This window comes from Vigna umbellata, chromosome 10, assembly GCF_029865625.1.
Source record: "Vigna umbellata cultivar VRB3 chromosome 10, Vumbellata_1.0, whole genome shotgun sequence".
Taxonomy (NCBI): Eukaryota; Viridiplantae; Streptophyta; class Magnoliopsida; order Fabales; family Fabaceae; genus Vigna; species Vigna umbellata.
Genome location: NC_142174.1, coordinates 14,847,180 through 14,871,378, shown reverse-complemented (window position 1 = coordinate 14,871,378; position 24,199 = coordinate 14,847,180). Strand labels below are relative to the sequence as shown.

General features: G+C 30.3%; 2 protein-coding genes across 2 annotated transcripts; both read left to right on the top strand.

Moving 5' to 3' along the window:
• Positions 1 to 5,138: 5,138 nt before the first annotated feature.
• Positions 5,139 to 6,689, top strand: LOC124844796 (methyl jasmonate esterase 1-like). Its single transcript, XM_047321803.2, has 3 exons — positions 5,139 to 5,548; positions 5,614 to 5,754; positions 5,867 to 6,689. The coding sequence occupies exons 1-3, from the start codon at positions 5,180 to 5,182 to the stop codon at positions 6,149 to 6,151; spliced, it is 795 nt and encodes a 264-aa protein (XP_047177759.2). The 5' UTR covers positions 5,139 to 5,179; the 3' UTR covers positions 6,152 to 6,689.
• A 6,790-nt stretch (positions 6,690 to 13,479) lies between these two features.
• Positions 13,480 to 14,830, top strand: LOC124845357 (methyl jasmonate esterase 1-like). The gene is made up of 3 exons (XM_047322438.2): positions 13,480 to 13,888; positions 14,227 to 14,367; positions 14,468 to 14,830. Exons 1-3 carry the CDS (start codon positions 13,523 to 13,525, stop codon positions 14,750 to 14,752), a joined length of 792 nt encoding a protein of 263 aa, XP_047178394.1. The 5' UTR covers positions 13,480 to 13,522; the 3' UTR covers positions 14,753 to 14,830.
• Positions 14,831 to 24,199: the final 9,369 nt, after the last annotated feature.

Sequence of the window (24,199 nt, the reverse complement as noted above, 5' to 3'; positions counted from 1 at the left end):
TGGTGGTGATGGTGGTTGGGCAAGCTATTGGGTGTGCAAAAGGTGATGGGTGACGTAAAGGCTTGCCAGTGACGCGAAAGGAGAATTGATGTAACATGTCTTTTATAACTTATATAAAAAATCATTTTTCGACTAGCGTATGCTCCATGTACAATTTACATGAAGATAATATTGAACCGTTATCTTATTTGTTATTTCATTGTTTTATTTGTTGTTTCAATGTTCTATTACTATATGGTTATGGAAATAGTTAAAGAAGGTTATAAAATCTCTTATAGTCCTTTGCTTAAAACGGTTATTATTATTGTAGTTATCTTGATGATTTGAATATGAGAAGTAGATTTCAGAATTCAATTAACTTTTTTTATAATATTTTTCAAATTAAAGAACTAATGCCATTGAAATAAATTTAAGAATCATATGAGCAATACATTCTTTGATTTTTTGGTGATATAATTTTTCAATATTCAAACTAGGGATGTTAGGATGATTTCGTTTATGGAAGTAATATGACGAGTTTCATATGTTAATTGGTTCAAGCTGAATACTTATGGTGTAGTTAGAGGGTTTGACTTCTTGTACTAGTATTTATAGAGGAAGTCAAGGTGAATATGTTGGATAGTTTTTCAACCTTTTTAGAAGTACAAAGTTGTATTTATATTGAGTTTATGTGGATCATGCATGACTTGGTTGTCATGGTTTTTTGGATCAATAAATAGTTATCGGAATCTTAGAAGAAAATGAAGCCAATGTTTGCCTTCTTTTAAGTATAGACAATTTAAAGTTTTTCACGTTTTTTTGTTAGAAAATTGATTTTGTTAATAAGTTAACTAATTTAGCTTTGATTCATAAAACAAATAAATAATTTAATGTTTTACTTTCATATATTTATTTAGATATAGTTTGATCATTGGGTTTAATGTGATTCACTTTATATTTTTTATATTTTTAATAACTTTTTATGTAATGGAAATAATGGTTGAGTTTTAAGATGTTAACATAACTAAAATATCAAAGTTTATAATAATTAATATCTAGACATTGTTTAGAATGAAAACGACACAAGATCAATACCTAGATTTTAAGAAAAAATATTTTCATTCCCCATTTTCAAAAAGATTATATTAATTGTAAGTAGAGATTAGGATGAAGAACTGGTCTTGATAGAAGAAAAAGATTAGTTGTGGAATTGATGAAGTGTTGATTGACTGTCATCAAGATTGTGATGTTTGGGTCAAAGTCCATTTTTCCACCAAATTTTTTTATTGACTTTTCTAACGCGGACTAGGTATACGACGCTTCACACGTCACCTGTTATCTTTGATATTGGCCAATAACATTAAATTATTAAAAATTTGTCTTTTAGATTAGGTTTGAGTTTAATTTTTAAAATAATTTGTGTTTATCCTCTATTTAATTTTGAAGTAACTAACAGTTATCATCTTACATTTCACAGAAAATAGGTCATTTGACGAAGGAGAAGTGTGGATTTTTTTCTAAAAAACGGTATGAGATCTTGAAACGATTTTCATCATAAAATAGTTAGAAAAATAAGTAAAAAAATTATAATTAATTAGTGGAAACATATGGATGTTATTTTTTAAAATAATAAAAGTAATACAATTATAATTATAAAATTTAATACAAAGTAACTTTTAGAACAAAAAATAAATTTTACTCATTTTATAAATAATTTTTTATTATTAATAGTTATTTTTATTTTAAAAATAATTAAAATTTAAAAAATATTAAATTAAAAATTATTTAATTTAACAAAATTCATTGGAAAACTAAAATTAATAAGTGAGTTATTTTATTTTAAATAAATAATTACTTATTAAAAGGTAAAACTAAAAATTAAAATAAGCTCTAAAATAATCCCTTTTGGTATAAATGTATAAATTGTATTGTGTATGATAATAACTAATTATTGTGGAGATATTCAAGTTTTCATTTAAAAACACACCCATCTATTATTATGTAGTTCTATAATTATTATCTTTTTAATTCTTAACTCCATAATAATAAATTAATTCTTACTTATTTATTTATCTCTATGTTATATATGTTGGATTCCAGCAATAATAACAAAAGAAAAAAAAACATGATAACAAGAGTAGAAAAAAAGTAATTAAATTCAAATTAAGGTTTTACAGATAGGGTTTTATTAAATACAATGTATCTACTATATAAAGTCTTTTGTATGTATACAATTTAGAAAACAGAATGGCAAAAATCTTTAAAAGAGTTAATTCTAAGATTAATACATGTGATGAATGATTTATTTAAATTTATTGACATTTTCAATCGAAAATCTTTTGTCTGAACCCATAATTTGAAACTGGATACCATCAATTATAAATTACGTAATTTATTTTAAAAATAATAAAACACGATACGATATATAAATGTATATTAAAAAGTATATAATAATTTTTGAAAACATGATAAATAATAGTTATATGATTATTATTATACGAATTCAAATAAAAATAATATATAATTTGAATTGTCAACTGTCTGGCCTTGTTAAACGCACCCAAAACCCCTGTCAGAATAATTAAAACGCACCCAAAACTCCTCTGAACGGACGCCAGGTGTCAAGCAACGAGGATCAGAAATCAGATAGTGGGATGCAGGTGTCAGCAGAAGAGCGGACGCTCGTTTTGACGTGGGAAGAAAATGATTTTCTGAAACTTCCGTCCCACTCTCTTCTGCATGCACCCTTCTTCCCAGACTCTGAACTTCTCAATTTCTCCTCCTTCTTTCTAAAACGTTTTCCCTTCTCTCTACAAATTCTCACCTCTTCTCTTCTCCGATCAACCTTCAGGCACCAGTTCTACTCTTCCGGTGTAGAGAACGATCGTTTGAACCGATCAGTTTAGGATTCTTAACTGGTAAGTTCATCCTTCCTCCATTCGTGTGTTTTCTATAACATGCAAACCCAGATTCCTGGTTGCATGAGCTGATCCTATCATTCTTAGTATCTTTCTGGTTTTTATGTTGGTTATAGTTCTTAGAACGTGCTGTAGAACGTTAAGGCCTCTGTTAGAAGGAGAACCCTAGTCTGTATCTGTGAACGTTCGGCTATCTTAAGAGGTAAGGGAAGCTTATTAATTTAATTTATATGATTATGTGTTGCATGAACGTTCGTTGATTTGATTGGATATGAAAAATGATTGTGCTATGTTATGATGCATGAAATGTATGAAATTTCTATGTCTGGATGCTATGAGATATGAAAAATTGATTATTGTGTGAATGTATAAAGGTGTGAAACTATATGTTAAGAACTGAATTTGAATAATAATGATTCTGGTAAGAAATTCCCCTAAGAAAGTGTACGTACGTTACTGAACGGTCCTTGACGTTCGGTTTTCTAGTAAATTGGGAATTGTAGTGGATTCTTTCATTTGGGAAGAATCCTAGTTGAGGACGAGCGTCTACACTTCGAAATACTGTGCTTGAGCGTTCGACTAAGCATAGTTCTGTCTTGATATCCTGTTAGTAACACCTGGTCTTATACCAAGTGTTCGTCCTAATAAAGTGTTTGGTCTTACACCGAGCACTCTTTCTATCTCCTTAAACAAAATTTTCTAATACTAGCGTTCGTTCAAACCACTAAGGTTCGCTCCCTATAGTGTTCAGTCTTTAACTGACATTCATATTTCTTAATACTAAATCTAAATAATCTAAGTCCTCATAAACGCTCGGTTTATTCATGAGAATTCCTCTATGTATTATTCTTTGAATCTCTTGGAGTGTCTGTGTCTATTGACTTCGGCCTAGAGCTTTAGTGTTGAGTTTGGTTTTCTTTTTAGATGCTCGGTTAAAGTTCTTAAGAGTCAATTCATCTAATTGACTCATTTTGCAAGTTACGTTCGTTCTATTCATTGGTAGTGATATTAGATTGTACTTCGTTTCTTTCTCAAACCAATAGTAAACCTCTTAGTATAAATTCATTCTGGAATTGGAGGTCTCTCGGTCTCGCTCCAAATTGTTCAGGCTCGTTCTGAGTCAGGATTGAACGTTCGATCAATTGTCTCCGAACGGGTCTTTGTGTGAAATGGTTAAGTGAGATGATTATTAAAGAAAGATGAAGAAAATGAGATATTGAAAGGTTGTGGTTTTTGGACGAGCGTTCCGGGGAGGAACGACTCATGCTTGAATATTGAAATTTGTAAAGTATGACTGTGGGCATGCTAAGCTGGCTGTTCATCCTGATGTTCCGTGGGTACTCGTCTTCACGTATAGGAGGGTAGGTCATGTGTGGGAACGGCAGGAGGTCCTAGTCCTTAGGGGTACTTTGGACAGATAGGGCTAACCTCGAGTGGCAGCTGTTGAGGGCATCCCAGTTACTACATCACCCGGGTGCACGAACGCCTGTAGCTACACAGATTTCATATAGTCCGGACAGTCAGTCTAGTGATAGGCTTTGTATGATTCGTATGATGAAATTTATCTTGTGTGTTGGATTGTTTGAAATGTATGTGTACGTATGAATTAAATTACATAAGCTTACCCTGTGTTTTTCTATGTTGTCTGGTTTTGTACGTCCGTCCTTGTCGTTGCTTATCCTGTACAGTTTTAGCTGTAACCTTTTTGTAAAGCCGTTCGCCCGTAACCGTACGTTTTCTTAGAGTAAAGACGGATCTGAATTATTAATTAATGTGATTATTCTATTATATAGTTTTGTACTATATTTTTGGGATGTTACATCAACATAAAGAAATTATAAATTATTATTATCATAAAATTATTATTTTTCTAGATTATATATTTTATAGAAAAATATTAAGTAAATTTAAATATTCAAATAATATTTAATTTTTTATTGAATACATGTGTGTGTGTGTTACATATGACAATTTTTTTATTTTAAGTAAATTTAAAAAAAAAACAATTTAGTTATTTGAAATATTTTACAAAGTTCTTTAAACTTTAATTTCGTTATTGAAATAATTTATTTTACTTTAAAGAAAAAATAAATTCGTCTGATAAATAAATTAATATGTTAAATGAACTCATCTAAAGAAATCACTAATTTTATATTTATCATAGCATGAATAAATCTTTTATCATAGAGGACACAATTTAAAATACATTTTAATGAAAGAAAATGGACATGTATATTTATTTAGTGGAGACGTGAAGCATTGAAGTTGTGAGCTGAAGGAAGATGGAGGGGAAGAAGAAGAGACGTCTGGTGTTGGTTCACGGAGCCTACCATGGAGCCTGGTGTTGGTACAAGCTCTCTACCCTCCTCAATTCCGCCGGCCTTCAAGTCACGTCTCTCGACATGGCTGCATCCGGCATCCATCCAAACCAAGTGCTCGATATCACTTCAGTTTCGCAATATGTTGAACCTTTGCTCCAATTTCTACGATCTTTACCACCAGAGGAACGAGTCATCCTTGTCGGTCATAGTTTTGGAGGTTTATGCATTTCTCTAGCCATGGAAATGTTCCCCCACAAAGTTGCAGCTGCTGTTTTCCTTACCGGTTGGATGCCTGGTCCCCACCTCAGCTATCTCTCACTGTTCCTAGAGGTACCAACCAACCGCTAACCGTTCTTTCATCTCTCTGCTACTCATTTTAATTTAATTTTCTATAGTTCAAGCACAGGTTAAGCTTGAAATTCAATTTGGGCTCAAAGACTGTCACAGATGAAAATACCAACGATCATCCGAAGCGATATATGACATGTGATCTTCAAAACTTAGCATCCAACGTCTACCAACAATCTCCCCCAGAGGTATATGTCTTTTCAAGTTGTTTTCAAATTATTAGCATTCAACTTTACAGACGATCGCAAAAGTCTCTTAATTAACCATGATATTGGGATGGTATGTGTAAATGATCACCAGGACTTGGCCCTGGCGTCTTCACTTTTGAGACCCTTTCCCATATTTGGTGACGAAGATTTGCGAGAGAATACACAACTGACGGAAGAGAACCATGGAACTGTGGCCAGAGTCTATATAGTGTGTGAACAGGACAAAATAATGGAGCAGGATTTTCAACTGTCAATGGTTGAAAGAAACCCTCCTAATGGGGTCAAAGTGATTGCTGGAGCTGATCACATGCCCATGTTGTCTAAACCACAACAGCTTTTCTCTTACCTTCAAGAGATTGCCGACATCTATTACTAGCATTTCACCGTTTATGTTATTTCTGCAATTATGTGTGATGACCATATCAGCAAATGCATTTGTACCTTCCCAGCTATCTGTAGATGGTCCTATGATCAATTTGCTTCTCTATGTTTCCGAATACTACATAATAATTTCTCCATATCCCAAATTACTTCAGGCTAAGCATGCTTAATCATGGAGTTCTTATGAGTTAGACTACCGAAAAACAAATGTATTTAGTGATATGAGTAGCCAAATCAATCCGTTTAAGCTATCTTTCAACTGTATAGTCCCATACCTACACAGTCTTCAGATTCCTCTCATTTCGGTGTATGTTCGATTCGTCCATGTGCCCCTTCCACTGGAAGCCTGCCAGGAGTCACTCTTTGTCAGTACCCCTTGCATCATGCCTCTTGTACCGACGATCACTCCCCGTCCTCGTCAGTGTCCGGGTGTCACACTATTATAATTTTATAATGTATGTAACTAATGGACTGACTAGGTTTAAATTGATGGAATATGATCATTCTCTATGGCTTTAAATTCATTTCTTTTCTTTTATTTTATACTAATTTTAGTTTTTTTCACTTTTTTAAATATCGTTCCAATATTTTATGATAAACTTTGTTATAAAAGTTAAAACAGACTCATGTGTATATGTTAAGGACTAGAGCTATAAAACACCTACGTAAAACCTATGTATATAAATTAAATAATTAAACTTATTTATAACATATTGGTGAAAGGGGAACTTTACAAACATAATTTAATTTAGACATTGAATGTAATTTTTTTAAATAATTTAAGGATGAAAATATATTTTATTTTTTAACTTATATTTAAATATAGGTTTAATACCTCTTTTGGTCCCTCGAAAGGGGACAAATGTTCAATTGGGTCCTACCTTCTTTTAGAAGTTCAATGTGGTCCCAAATTTTGTAAAAAGTGTGCAATCAAGTCCTTTTTGAAAACGGCGTTGATTTTTTAACGGAGCAGCTGGCAGGGTGGACTGAAGTTAGCTACGTGGCTGTGTGAGGGTAATACGTGGCTGTGTGAGGGTAATACGTGGCTGTGTGAGGGTGATACGTGGCTGTGAGAGGGTAATATTACTGAGGTTAAGAAATTAGGGTTTGAGTTAGAGAGAAATTGGTGTTTGAGATACGAATGACTTCTTCTGAAGGGTGTTCGTCGTGTTCGAAAAGTACCGCGAGGCCAACCCTCCACCTGCAGAAAACCAGAACCAAAAACAAAAACAAAAACCCAGAGATCCAGCGGCCAACCTCGGCAAAGTTTCGTTGATCTCCGCAAACCTGTCGCTCGAGACCCACCGCGCGAACCACCATCGAAACCCCAAGGGTCGCGCCTCTGCCGCTGTGTCGCTCACAAGCTCCGCCGCCGCGGACCACCCCAAAGCTGTCGCAAGTTGTCCCAACGTGAGAGAAAGGAAGCTGCCATATGGTTGCAAAGCAGCGCCGAAGGAGAAGAAGAGAAGGGAAAACTATATCTTTCCCTCACATGAGCGTGACGAAGCAGACATAAGAAGAAGACGGTAGAAAGAAATTGGGATTTCCAATTTAGGGTTCATAATCCTTTCAGATTGGGAGTTTTCCCTCTTAATTCTAATTTTAATTAGGTTCCTAATTTTCAAATTTAGGATTTTTCGAATTAGAAAAACCACGTATTACCCTCACACAGCCACGTAGCAAACTTCAGTCCACCCTGTCAGCTGCTCCGTTAAAAAATTAACGCCGTTTCCAAAAAGGACTTGATTGCACACTTTTTACAAAATTTGAGACCACATTGAACTTCTAAAAAAAGGTAGGACCCAATTGAACATTTGTCCCCTTTCGAGGGACCAAAAGAGGTATTAAACCTTAAATATACAAGATTTAACATATAATTCTTTATTTAGTCTCATAATTTTATTAATTTTCGATATGATTTCATAATTATTAACATGTTTATCAAACTTTAAAAAAAAATTAACATTTTTAATTCGTGGGAGGTGACGTTTATTTAGTTGCTGGAGGTCGTATTTTTAATTTTTAAACTCTATATTACGTTTTTTTTCCTAAATGTGTAATGGTTTCCAAATAATTATTATAAGAAAATTGTGTACTGTTGAGAAAAAATAATTTATTAATAATAAAAAAATTCTTCAATAATTTGAATTTAATATTAATTGCATTATTGATAATAAAAAATTGGTATATTAATAATAAAAATCTGTATATAAAATAAGAATAAATAAAATTTATAAATGAATTATAAAATTTATCAATAATTATTAATCTATTGATAAATATTCTAATTAATATATGCTAGTAATTATTGATGTTGATATTTCTCCAACTCTTTCTCTCTTTTTTTTTCTTTTTCTCTTTTTTTTTTCTTGTCTCTCTCTTCTTTCATATCCTTTCCTTTTTCCAACTATTTTTCTTATTTTTCTTTTTTCATAATTATTTCTCTAATTCTGATGATTATTACGTCGAGTTGTCATCACATTATCACATTGTTGTGTCACTACTATCAACACGCCTCCTATACTTAGTAATTCTCCTCTTTTTCCTTCTTTTCTTCTTCTAACATATTTCTTTTTAACATATAAACAAATATCAACGGGTTAAATATGTTTTTAGTCCCTAAACTATCAGACGATTTTGTTTTTAGTCCCTGCTCAGAACTTTGATGGTTTTTAGTCCTTATAGTTTTGAAACTCTGAGTATTAGTCCTTAAAAATGGACGGCGTTAAGTTTTTGAAGATGTGGCAAACGGCGATGCCACGTGATCACTGATCTCTGCCTTCACTCTCTGCCACGTGGGATGTTTAACTGTTGAACTGAGATTAAGTCAGTTAAGCACTTCGTTGATTGAAATTAGATATAGGGTTCAGAATTTGTCAAAAGTAAATATTTGAATTGGGGGAAAACGTAGTTTTAGTGGAAGCATTGTAGTGGAAACCTTTGACAGGAAGCATTGTATCTTGGTTGTCCTTGCGGTGGTGGTTGCGGTGGTCGTTCCGGTGGTCGTCAAAGACAAGCGTAAAGGTAAGTTAAGCTATTGTTTTTGTGTTTCGGTTATGGTTGTTCCAATTTGTGCGTAAAGCGTTGATGTGTGAATGTAGGTCTAGAAATGGTTTTCGACATTTGTTTGCATCACATGGGGAAGTTTGTTAGTAATAAGGGGCTACAGTATGTTGGAGGAGAGATACACGTGATCAAAGGAGTTGATCCGGATCGTTGGTCATATTTTGAAGCGGTTGGAATAGTTAAAGAATTTAAGTATGATGCAGACTTCAAACTTTGGTGGAAGGGGTCCAAACAAAGGCTGATGAATAATGTCAGATTATTGAGTGATGACAGTGAAGCACTGTACTTGGCTAATTATGCAGAGGAGAATAACGAAGAGGTAGAAATTTATGTTCAACATGTTCCTAGTGAGGCAGTGGAAGTTCACTTTCTTAGTTGTGGTGAAGTGGCTGAGGAAGTGGAAGAGGGTGATGTTGAAAAAGGAAACATAGACACGGAGGAAATGGTTTCCAAAGTGGATGAGATTGTACAAGAGGGTGGAATGGGTCTAGAAGAGGGTGAGGAAGACTGTGATGGTGGTCATGAACAGCAGGAGGTTGATAAGGGTGAGGAAGACTGTGATGGTGGTCATGAACAGGAAGAGGTTGAAAAGGGTGAGGAGGAAGAGTGTGATGGTGGTGAGGAACAACAAGAGGTTCAAATGGGTGAGGAAGAAGAAGAGTTTGGTGGTGGTCATGAACAACAAGAGGTTCAAATGAGTGAGGAAGAAGAGTGTGATGGTGATGATGAGCATGAAGAGGTTGAAATGGGTGAGGAAGAAGAAGAGTGTGATGGTCATGATGAACATGAAGATGTTCAAATGGGTCAGGAAGAACAAGAGTTTGTTGGTGGTGATGAATATGATTATCTTGGGGAAGAAGAACATCCTCAAGACTAGCTACACAACATCTAGGGTCCCAAGCTAGTACCAATTGAAGAATTATTGTAGCCAACCCTTTATTGTATTGAATTTTGTAATTCACAGTGACCCACTAAGGGAACAATTATAGTACTGCCTACAGTGGTTGGTGTGGTTGCTTTTAATATTTTTTGTAGTGGAAAGGGACCACTGAACTTATGTTATTTAATAGTATGTGACCACTTCATTTTCAAAGGGACCACTAAACTTCCAGTTGTATTCCATCTTTGCATAATGGCAAGTTAACTTTATTTATTCCAAGTCCACATTTACAGATACTCTGCCTGTGCTTTCTTATGCTGTGAGCTGTTTTCTTTATTAACATAAATGAATATACCAGTAACAGTGCAATGTTAAAGGGAAAACAAACAACAACATAAACAATTTCCAGACAATCCTCATTTTATTCAACCATAATTCTTAGTTACAATTCATCTTTAACAAAAACATAATACAAAAGAAAATTGTTAACGCCCATGACAAGATAAACAACAACAACATCATTTTTCCAACTTTCTTCTCTTCTTCTAATTTCCTTTTCAACTTGTCGTTCTTCTTCCTTAGATCCAATACGAGTTTTTCATTTTCCAAACACATTTGAAGTTCTTCACGTTTTCTTTCAAAGCTTCCTTCAGTTTCAGAAACTCCTTCATCATGCCATTCAAAGTAATTACAACTTGAATTACTCTGCAATCAAAACAACACAGGATTAATTCAAAATTCAGCAAATGAAATGAAATATTTAATCACTTACTGCCCAATTTCTACATCTATAAAACAATCTTCCTTTGTTCTTCACAGTAGTTGCCTTCAAAACCAACAATGTTTCACCACAACCACACAATTTAGAAGGTAACCGTGAAGATGATCCACAGCTTTGCGACTTAGACGAACTAATTGACCTTCGCGTCCAACCATTTCCTCCACTGTCACCTTTCATTTCACTACAAGAAAACAATCCCTTCATCAGCTTTGGTGCCCACAAAAACCCTATATCCCAAATCGTCATATTCACACGAAGAACAGAAGAAGAAGAAGACCAAAACCAAAACATACAAACTTACCTCAACAATACCAACTCCAACCTTCAGATGTACCCAAGTTCTTTCTCCTCAGCTGCACCCACGAAGAACAACCAAACTTCTTCAAATCTCATATATAAAAGACAACGAAGTGCTTAACCCTTAATCTCAGTTCAACAGTTAAACATCCCACGTGGTAGAGAGTGAAGGCAGAGATCAGTGATCACGTGGGCATCGCCGTTTGCCACATCTTCAAAAACTTAACACCGTCCATTTTTAAGGACTAATACTCAGAGTTTCAAAACTATAAGGACTAAAAACCATCAAAGTTCTGAGCAGGGACTAAAAACAAAATCGTCTGATAGTTTAGGGACTAAAAACATATTTAACCCAATATCAACAGATTTTGTAATTCATTTTATCAATAATTTTTATGTATAATAAAAATTACAAATTATTAACCAAATTTATCGATGAAATTAGTCATAAAATATATTACTAATAAAAATATTTATTAATAATATAAATTTTAATTTATCAACAAATTTTAATGATAAAAACATTTCTTAATAAAATAAAATTATAAAATTTGTGAATAAAATTTATTCATAAATTTAAAGTTATTGATGAATTTATTTATTTTTTATAATTACAAATATTTTTTAGTACAGTAGGAAATAAGTGGAAACTTTAAGATGGGTTTTTACGGAAAATAAATATTATTCGGTAACTTTTGAAATTTTTTTTTGTAAGAAAAATAATAAAATTTCATGTTAAGCTAAGTAAACTAAAAATATGATGTATGTAATTTGAATTTTTATTAATATTTTTTTATTATAAAAGGTCATATTGAAAACGAATTAGTATTTCATATAAAAAATATATTATAATTCATGAATCCAACCATGTTATTATTTTTACTAAAATATTCAAACAGAATTTAAGTTTTAAGAATTTTTTTTTCAGCTGTCTTTTATTCTAATTCTTTAATTGTAGACATAATTATTTATTTTTTGATTTAAATATATTTTTAATTTTTAAATTTTGAAATAAAATTAAAATTTATTTTAATTTTTATTTGTCCTTAAGTTTTAAAAATAATAGTTGTTACATTGTTTAACATGTCAAATTACTTTTCAAGTTGATATTTGAATATTTTATATTGTTTGATATATTTAACTCAAATATTAATATGAAATATCAATTAATCTTTTTTACTATATTAAGTTAAAATATTATATCTATTGATTTTAAAATTTAAAAACTAAAATATATTAGAGTTTAAAATAATAAAAAAATTAATTTTATTTAAAAATTATAAACATATTTAAATTTTTTTAATATTTTTAACTGATTTATATCAATATTTAATATTTATAATGAGTACATCTGACAAGAAATTAAAAATAATTTTATATGGATGAAATACAGTTGTCATCCTCAAATTATTTTAAAAAATGTTGTATGATTTATAAATTAATTATTGATAATGCAGTCTATCAAATTAATTCTAATTTTTCAATATAATTAAGTTTTGTGTTATGAGTAGTTAAAAATAATAATTATAGTAAAACTAACTCAAATTATCTAAATTGATTTAAAATAAAATCAATTTTTATAAAATTTACATTTAAGAATTAGAAATATAAAAATAAATAAATTAGTGCAAATAAGAATAAATAAAATAAACTAACGTGTTAAGAGTGTTATGAACAAATTAAATGAAAATAAATAAAGCAATACAATTAATTGCAACCAAATTTCAAATTATAACTCTATCACAATTAAATATTAATGGAAAGAGACATATTAGGGACGAACATCTAACATCATATTCAATTAAAGTTTTATCCATTCAAAAAGTAAAACTTACGAGTCGTAATCCAACTTCACTATCCGTGCAGGATTGTTAGGCAACTCAACATAATAGTTAATTTTATTCTTTTAACAAAGAAAATATCTTAAATATATTTTCTCTTATAAAACTTATATGGAAAACATGATCGTTTTGTATGTTATTAAACTTAACCATCTTTACAATACCCTAATAAATAAAAAAGGAAAAACTTTCTAATTCATCATTATCAATAAAAAGTAACTATTTTTTAATAAATTAACTATTGTAATATTACCAAATATCAATTATTATTTTATTAAACATTGTTTTAAGCAATAAGAAAAGACAAAACTAGGGTTACGGACTAAACTAAAGACTAGCTATATTATAAATATTAATAAATGTTTTGACATTGAATGCATAAATTTAAAATACATTTAAAAAGTAAACGAAAATGGACACACACACACACACATATATATATATATATATATATATGTATGTAACAGAGACGTAAAGGATTGAAGTTGTGAGGTGAAAGAGATGGAGGGAAAGAAGAGGCGTCTGGTGTTGGTTCACGGAGCCCAGCATGGAGCATGGTGTTGGTATAAGCTCTATGCTCTTCTTAATTCCGCCGGACTCCAAGTCACGTGTCTCGACATGGCTTCTTCCGGCATCCATCCAACGCAGGTGCTCGATATCACTTCAGTTTCACAATATGTTGAACCTTTGTTCCAATTTCTAAGATCTTTACCACCAGAGGAACGAGTCATCCTTGTCGGTCATAGTTTTGGAGGCTTATGCATTTCTCTAGCCATGGAGTTCTTCCCTCTCAAAATTGCAGTTGCGGTTTTCGTTACCGCCTGGATGCCTGGTCCCAACCTTAGCTATCTCACACTATTACAAGAGGTAACACCTATTCTTCTCTCTCTAATATGATGATATTCGTTCGTATATGGGTAGAGATAAAAATAGGAATATAGATTTTATTTTATAAAGTTGAATTAAGTTTAAATTATATTTCTTAACATAATATCGCAATATCGCAATTATGATAGGATTTCTATCTTTTTGATATCAGATTATGAAAATACAAATAATAATTTATAATTAATTTTATAGAATTAAGATAGGTTTAAAATTCATTATTTAATATATTCTAACAAAATTTGTTATTTTATAAAATTGACTTAGACTCCAAATTTACTTCCTAATGTTATAACTCAATTTAATTTAACTTTCTATAGTTCAAGCACAGGTTAAGCTTGAAATCCAATTTCGACTACAAGACTGTGTCTGATGAAAATTCCAACAGTGATGAGAAGCGATATGTAACACCCGATCCTCAAAGATTAGCATCCAACTTTTACCAGCTATCTCCACCCGAGGTATATGTCTTTTCAAGCTGTTTTCATATTATTATCAGGAATTATAGTCTCTGGAAAAATTATATAACCCTGGCGTTGGATGGCATGTGTAAATGACCAGGACTTCACCCTGGCGTTGTCACTAGTGAGACCCTTTCCCATCTTCAGTGATGAAGATTTGCGAGAAAATATACAACTCACAGAAGAGAACCATGGAACTGTGGTCAGAGTCTATATAGTGTGTGAAGAAGACAATTTAATAGAGCAGGATTTTCAACTGTCAATCATTGAAAGAAACCCTCCTAATGAGGTCAAAGTGATTTCTGGAGCTGATCACATGCCCATGTTATCTAAACCACAACAGCTTTTCTCTTACCTTCAAGAGATTGCCAACATCTATTACTAGCATTTCAGCGTTTGTTTTATTTCTGCAATCATGTGTGATGACCATAAAGATCAGCAAAGACATTTGTACCTTCCCAGATATCTGTAGATGGTCCTGTGATCAATTTGCTTTTCTACTTTATAAAGCCGTTCTATTAGTTTCGACTTCCACATAATAATTTTTATCGGAGTACTATTATAATTGTAAGTAGACTAATGGTATATTTATACCCCTCTAAATTTAAACTTATGTAATATGATCATTCTTTAACTAAATTTAAATCGTCAAAATTATACTACAATGACATTTATTCAAGTTGTACGAACCAAGATTTTTGGCCACTGACTTGCCACGATAAAATAATACTAGTCAAATACATAGGTACAATGATATTATATAAAAGACAACTGGCCAGTTATTCAACATATTTTATGGAACACATCTTATCTAGCGTAGTGTTGAAACATGTAATTGATTCATATAACTCCCTTCCTATTTAAATTTGTTTTCTTATCCATAAGTTATGAATCAAGAATTTAAATGAAAATACAACAAAAAAAACTCATGATTCACTACAAAGAAAATTTCTAAATGATGACATGCTTCTAGTCAAGGACCTACAACCAAAGCTATGACTAGAAGAATACAAAAAAACTAAACCTCCTCTCAACATGAGACACCAAAGCTAAAGTTCATGGGACTAAGGAGAATGTGAAAACCTAACCTAAAACTCCATATTTGTATTTGTAAATATTATACTAGTATTTAACTTTGGAATTTGTATTATGAATCCATTAATATAGAATTTTCGTTGGGCTATAATGGACTTGTAGATAAAAGGTGTTATACCACCCACGTTACTTTTTGCACCACCACATTTTTTTTAAATTCCGAAACTATCTTTCATATTTTAAAATATCCTACACCTCCACCTTTTTTCTTAAACAGATGTCGACATTCATTGAAGAAAAAATTCTTCAACCGATGTGCAACATCCATTGAGTTTTTTTCTTTTTTTTTTAGTTTTTAGAATTTTAATTTATTGTATTTTAAATTAATATATAAGTACTATTTAATTTTTTTAAAATTATTAAATAATTATTTACTAATTAATTTAATTTAATTTAATAAAATAATTATTATTAATTTAATTTACGTATTATTATTTAAATAATAATTAAAATATTTTTAAAAATTTTATTAAAACGGATGTGGCAACATCCGTTGCAGTTTTTTTTTAGTTTTTTGTTTTCTAATTTATTATATTTTAAATTAATATATAAATATTATTTATTTTTTCTAAAATTATTACTTAATTATTTATAAATTAATTTTATTTTATTTAATAAAATAATTATTATTAATTTAATTTATGTATTATTATTTAAATAATAATCAAAATATTTTTAAAACATTTATTAAAACGGATGTGCCACATCCGTTGTAGTTTTTTTTTAGTTTTTAGTTTTTTAATTTGTTATATTTTAAATTAATATATAAATATTATTTAAATTTTTTAAAATTATTACTTAATTATTTATAAATTAATTTTATTTTATTTTATTTAATAAAATAATAATTATTATTTAATTTATGTATTATTATTTAAATAATAATCAAAATATTTTTAAAAAATTTATTAAAACGGATGTGGTTAACGGATGTGACTACATCCATTGAAGGATTTTTTTTTAATAAAAACAATAAACCAAAATATAAAATATGTAAACGGATGTTAACATCCGTTCACGGATGTCAATATCCGTTGAAGGTAAAACGGATGTTGACATCCGTTTTAGAGCAAGGGCAAAATAGTTATAGGGTGGTGCACGGAGTGTTCGGTGGTGGTGCAGGGAGCAACTGTCAAAGTGTTTTTGGACCAAGAAATAAGCTTAAATTGGGCCACGAGTCTGACACATAGAATTAGGGTTTTTTTACCTATTGATGTCAAACTTGTGGAGACCAAGCTTCTCCTTAGGTATCACTTGACAAAGAATATGTGATTTGCTTGGGTGCTTGCATGCACTCTTTTTGGCTTAAAATTCAATTTTCTAGATCACATTTCCATCTCATTTTTTAACTCCTTTTCTCCTATAAAATAGAGGAATCTAAACTATGTGAAATTATTCATGAATATAATAGAGTTATTCTGATGACTCCCAATTACTCTCCTTTTGTAAGTTAACCTAGGCTACAGTTCTCCTTAGTGACTTTCTCTAACCTCCTTCCTTAAGTGTTGGCTTAACCTCACTTGCAAGTTACACCAAATCACCATCACCAAACTATCTCTTATCTTTTTACTTGCTTTCGCGCCTTCGTACTTCCAAGGATTCCTCGATTTCATACGCATGGAGTTCTAGCTCGAAGATGGACTCATCACTAAATAATGACTAATTTAAGTAGCCAAAAATATGTTTAGTGAGCAATTTAAATATTAGTTTTCTAATTAAAGGTCAATTTAGAGACCAATTTATTTGGTAGTCAAAACCTTGGCAACTAGTATTAATGACTAATTCATAATATAAACTATTTTAGTTATCAATTTAGAAACAATTATAACTTTTTATTCATAATAGAAAATGTACTATATGAAATATACCCATCAGAGTTAATGGTCATTTATGGGCAGTTACCAAATATATTAGTAGATACTAATAGGTCAGGTTACAAATATAGGTACTAATAATTGATTATTTGATTGCCTAAAAATATATTGTGTTAATGGTTAATCAATATATTTGACTGCCACAGCCCTGTAAATATACGATTGATGTTCAGGTAAAATAACATTGATCTATCCTAATAAAATAAAAGTCTCTTTGAAAAAGATATCTGACTTGAAGAAAGGATTGGATGATCAAAAGAAGACAGAGCAAAAAAAGACGATCGACTCTCGAACAAATTCAACCGAAAGAGAAAATATTCTATTTACCAATAACTTTTAATTTATAAATTAATATATAAATTGATCATTATAATGACTAATTATTTTTAGCCACTAAAATTTTTCATTATTTAAAAAATTTCTTGTAGTGATTGTTATCTCTTTAAGAGAAAACTCCACAACAAAATCAAAGTTTCAAACTCTTTATTTCTTTTTCCAAAATAATGTGATTTTGGAGCATACACAAACAAGTATTGACGAAAAAACACAGGGATAGTTTTCATATTCTATTCTTTGTGGGAAAAAAATATTAACTCTTATAACTCAATTCCCCTCATAAAGAGAAAATAATAATAATAATTTTTTTTCATGAGTTTATATATTATTGTTCTTCTAATTATGAGGAAGAGTTTTTTTATGAAATGTCTCAATAATATATTATTTGGTATGAATCAGTCAATATATTCCGGGATTTTATTTCTACAATGGAAAATCAATAATATTTATTTGAGTATTACATTTACCTTATAAGAAATATATAGGAAAATAATTTATCCTTAAGGAATAATATAATTTTAAATTTTCTTGTAGTTTTATTACTTTTTAATTAAATAATTTAATGTTCATATAGGAAGATAAAAAAGGTGAATCACTCTTCTCATGGTGAAAAATAATTATGCATATAGTGAAAATTAAAATCAACATCAATGAGGAAGTTAATGGACATTAAAGGTTACTTAGTAATGATGAAACAGGTCATTTAGATGGTCATCATGAATTCTGATAGAAAAAATAAAGTTTATTCTTTGGTAATTTTTTAAATTAAAAAAAAATCAAGTTTAATATAATAAAAGTAAATTATGGTAATCAATTCCATGAATTATTAATCCTTTTCCAAATTATTCATCTTATTTTTTTCATCACACATGTTGACTTTATTTAGACTTCATTTAAGAGAATGAGCTGCAATTTCTATAAACTATAGAACTGTTGGGAAGAAAGGAAGATTGTAAAAGATCTATTCCATAAACTGGAAAAGTATTGATGTCAAAAAACGAGATGAGAGATTAACGATATTAACTCTTTCAATGAAATGGAAGTGACAATTCCTGAATGAAGGTAACAACTCGTGGAAGCTCAGTCAAATCAAAACATGGATGTGTGGGATGAAGCTCACGTACAACGGAACAACTTAATAGGAATGTGTGGATTTCAAAATAAATCTTTGATCATAAGAAATTAAGTCTTATTATTGGACATGAAATCAAGGAGTACTTCTTTTCTCTTTGCGATAGAAACCCTAACACATGTCTTCAAAAGCAACAAGGTTTATAAAACATGTACAAGCTGCTTTTTATGCTACAAGGTTATATTATCGGTAGTGTTTAGGTTACGATCCATGTTGTTAAACTTATTTTCTTGTAGAAAGTAAATTGTAATTATATTTTTCTAGAGTTCTAACTTTTTATTTTTATTATATGGATTTATATTATTTATATCAATACAAATATATATTATTGCGGATTAAAAAACACTATATAACTGACCAAAGTGTAATACGAACAAAATAACTCAGTTGCTACAAATTAATGGTTTAGTTATGGTCACTAACATATAATAGAATTTCATAAACAAAGATTCACTCTGGTGTCCTTGTTCTAGCCATGGAGTATTTTTGAATTAGTTGCACAATTACTTATTTTTAGTTTTTTTATTATTAATAAGCTGGTTATTTCTTTCTGACTTAAGAGAGAGAGTTGGACGGGGGGAACTCATGTTAGCCCAGTCTCCAATGAGACAGTTTTGTTTTTCCACCTTCGTAATTTTCTTTTTGTGTGTGTTTTCATAATTTTTTATTTTTGTCTTTACAATTTGAAATTTATTTTTCAACATCCGGATTATACTGCTCAAAAGTTAATAATAATCAAATTACACAATTCAAATTTTAAAACTGATTTTCGAATTATGCCATCCAAAAGTTATTTCATTATCAACAAACAAGTGACTTCTAGATTATATAATTTGGTGACTTTCAGATTATATAATTAAAAAAATGACTTTTATATTGTATAATTTAAAAAAAATGAAAAAAAAGATTTTATGACGGTGTGGAAAGAAAATTACGGAGGTGCAGGAAGAAACTGTCCTCCGATGCTTTCTCTAAACGGGCTATTTCCTGAATATCTTGGATTTCTAGTTAGCAGAGTAAATTGGATATCTCTTCCTGCACCCCTCTTTTTCTTCTTACACCCCATAAAATTTTGAATTTCCAAACCACCTCTAAACAAAATTATAATAAAAATTCCTGCATTTTTTATAATATTTTTCTGATTGAAAATTCTAAAAGAAATTCCTGAATCGGAAATATATTTTGGAATACTCAAAGATATATAAAAATACATTTTAGAATGAATGTTTTTCCAGAAATATCTTTTAAAACACTTTTTTCCAAAAAAAAAAACTTATATTTCGGAATCATTATTCCAAAAGATACTTTTGAATCGAAAATATTAAAAGACTTCTGAAACACGCATTCTGAAATTTTATCTTTTATATTTTCCATATTGAGTATTCTTCTAGATTGAGAAATACCTTCTGGATTGAGTGTTCCAGAATCTAAAAAGCACACACCCAGCCTCTTCTAGCACCATATCTTTTTTATCATCCATAACTCCTTCTCATATGTTTTTATTTATTTGCATATTATGTCTAACTTAATTTCTTGATGAAGTTTTCAATAACACAAAAAATGGAAGGAAGTGCAAGAAGGGAGGTGGAGATGATGCAAAGGAAGAGGGAGGGGCGCAAGGGTGAATGGGAAGGGAAATTAGGGTTAGAGTTTTTATTATTGATTCAAGGATAAAATAGGTTTTTTATTAAATTAGGGGGTGCAGGAAGAAAACCATTGGGTGCAGGAAATAGCAGCCCAGTAAATGATATTTACTTTACTTAACACTTTTTGACTAAAAGATGAATTTAATAAATATGACTATTAAATTATTTAACAATGTTTTACTTTTAAAAAGATTCCCAAGAAAACAAAATAAAGTGTTTGCCTAATGAAGTTATTTCACTGAAAGGCTACTTCAAAAAGACACGAGTAGCTGTAATAAAATTTCATTGGGAGCAAATATATATTTAAGGAAATGTGTGAAAAACCATACAATATACGACTTTAAAACATTTTAATTATTTAAATAAATCATGCAATAGTCATGATTTTCAAGAATCAACTTATGAAAGATTTGTACATCAAATGTCCCTATAAATTAATAAGGAATAACATAATAAAAAGAAGAAGCACATACACAATTTGGTCTCTATATATACGTGCACAATATATTCTTTAATTTCCACACATTTTTTACATAGATTTTTGGGCTCAAAATCTATCATTTTAGTTTTTCTCATATTTTTCAATTTCTAATCATTACGATAAACTTTATTATAAAAACTAAAACAGAATCATGAGTATATTTTAAGGACTAAAGCTATAAAGCACCTACGTAAAACCTATATAAGTATATAAATTAAATAATCAAACTTATCCATAGCATATTGGCCAAAGATAATTTTACAAACATAATGGTTAGTTAAAGTTGTAACTAGCAAGTAGCTAGGGTGGATACATGATTTTTAACTCTATAAATTAAAAGGGCACAACTAGAGAAAGACGTAACAGCAAAGCTAGATTCACATCCTATAATTCTCTTAACAACATCATATACATGTCTTTACATATGCCCATAAAAAATTCATAGGATACATCAAACTGTGCTGTCATTGTTGGAAACTTCATGAAAAAACATCAGAATCTTCACTGATAAGTCCCAGAAATATACAAGAGAATATATGATTATATACTTACAACAAATCTCGAGAAAATAAATTTATAAGACTTATTTATTTATATGTGTTACTATTTTGTCTACTTTTTTATATAACAGAAAACTCCAACTTACGTTATACATAGCCACCGATATCTCGCTGGAAAGTTTTGTGAGAACGTTTAAAGTTGGAATTGAAACATTGATACATTACGTGTCCATGTAAGAGGGTTGAGTGAAAATTGGAAAACATTTGGAGAAGCATGTGGAAAATGTTCCCCGTATTCCCCGTATTTCCCGTATTCCCTTTCCCATTTGTAGATACTGTTGAGAAGTTCTTTAAAGCTGCATCAACGAAAGTATATAAATTGGCAGATTTTAATTTCTAGGCGAATGTGCGACGAGGCAGAGGAATCTGACATGCACATGCTTACAACCAACCTTCTAATTAAGGCTGCTGTGTTATCGTTTCCTTTTCCTTTATCTCTTTGTTCCTCCTTTATCAGAGTATATGTACAGCTCATGTTTCAATCTTCTTACAACATTATATCATTGCTTCAACAAACTTATTCCCTTAAATTCTCCCCGTATCCACCATGCACTTTCCTCTAATATTCTATATATATTATTACATTTTTTTTCTAACTTTTTTATAACCCAACATTAGCACTAGAATGTGCAACATAAGTTCTCAGATCTGTTAACAGCAAACCTTTAATATCTATGAGAAAACTTAATATTAAAAGCTGAATCTATGTTTAATTCAATCTTATAAAATTGGTTGGTAAAAGAATTCTAACAAAACCAAATCAAAACCACTGAAGACAACAAAACCAACGCAGCCAAGAGTCACATTCAGTAAGACCTTTAATATAACTATTATGTCTGGCTGGTTTCGTATATAATAAGAATGTATGTATATATAAGAATTTATCTCAACAACAGGTTCCTTTGTTGGACTAAAGCTTTCTCCAATTCAGTGAAAACTATTACCTTCACTACTTTATCCATGCTTTCAGATCACTGCCATAAAGAAATCCACCGGTTTATAACTGTGTAGAGAGTGCAATTTTTCCCCTTCTGTGGCTTGGAATTTTGTGTCTTTATAGCATCACTGCTGTATTGTGGCGAAGGATGAAGTTATTATAAATGTATCAATGAAATCTTGTTTATATCATAGCAACAAATATAAAGTTCATTTGTAGGGTTAGTTTGTTTTTGGCCCTTTCGACCTTCTTTTTAAACAAAGATATAAAACTAGATAGTGGGTGTAAACCTTAATAAACCCGCCTATTCCTACAAGCATCCCTACAAACCTAGAACTTAATTTTTTTATATAAAACAATGACAGTTTAATACTCACCCAAACAAATTGCTGAGTTGAAAATTCATTTTAATAATATTAGTATAGTAACATGTACTATACTATCTTAAGAGAAGACTTAAAAAAATCTAATTAAAATATTGATATTTTTGAGTTGCTTCTTAAAGATATTCAAACTCAACAGGAGATATTAATTTTGGGTCCAAAGAGTCCACACTTGTTTTGTAGCTGTGAGGAATTAAAAATAAGATCTCATCACATTATAAAAAGGTAGCTACTTTCCAAAAATTGTTTCCACTGCAATGATTCCAATAATATCATAAGTTTTAAACTCACCACATTCCACCAAGAAAAGAAGACAGACCGTCTGAGTGCGTGTCAAATAAGGTATCGTCAGTAAATTTTGACATTAAAATTAATTATCATAATCAAGATTAAAATAAAAAATTATGTAATTTTTAAAATGGCATCGTAACTTTCTTCTAATATATATATATATATATATATAGGTTTAATAGCCAATTTAGTCCCCACTTTGGTTGAAAAATCTCAATTTAGTCCCTCGTTATAAAAGTGTTTTACATTAGTCCTAACTTTTAAAATAGTGGGTCAGATTGGTCCCTTTCGTGTTAACGAAATTAATGGATGATGATATGACACAGCTTAAAGCTGATGTGTTAGATTGGTCCCTCGTTAGCTTTAAGTTGTGTCACATCATCATCCATTAATTTTGTTAACTTATATTTAACAGAAAGGACTAATCTGACCCACTATTTTAAAAGTTAGGACTAATTCAAAACACTTTTATAACGATGGACTAAATTGAGATTTTTCAACCAAAGTGAGGACTAAATTGGCTATTAAACCTATATATATATTAGTCTTAACCATTAACGCATAATTATATATTTTAACACAAAAAATAGTTAAACTTTATTTTTTTACTCCTAAAAATTATTTCCATAACTCACCACGAAACTCTAAAAATAGATATACTTAACAAACATCAAGCATATATATCATTACTTAATTGACAATAATTCCAGATAAATGTGATGGATTGTGAAGGAAATTTGTTTGGCAAAAAAGCTAATTAATATGGATAATCATCATCCGGATTAAACCTAAAAAAAAAAGTCATTTTTCTTGTATATTGTCCATATCACTATAGAATTTTAAGGGGAAAAGAGTAATTAATTGGCATGAAGTGGAGACAAGAACAGAGGTACATGTGTAGGGTTTGAAATGATATAACTTAGACCCCATTATCCATTAACTCCCCTTCTAAGCAGAGAAGAAATTACAAACGACAAGTTTATGATGAAGATCATAGTCATTATCTAGTATACATCAATCACTAACACTATAGCCACCAATTTATTACAGGCATAATTGCTCTAATAGGACAATAAAATAATCAAATTAAGCGTGCG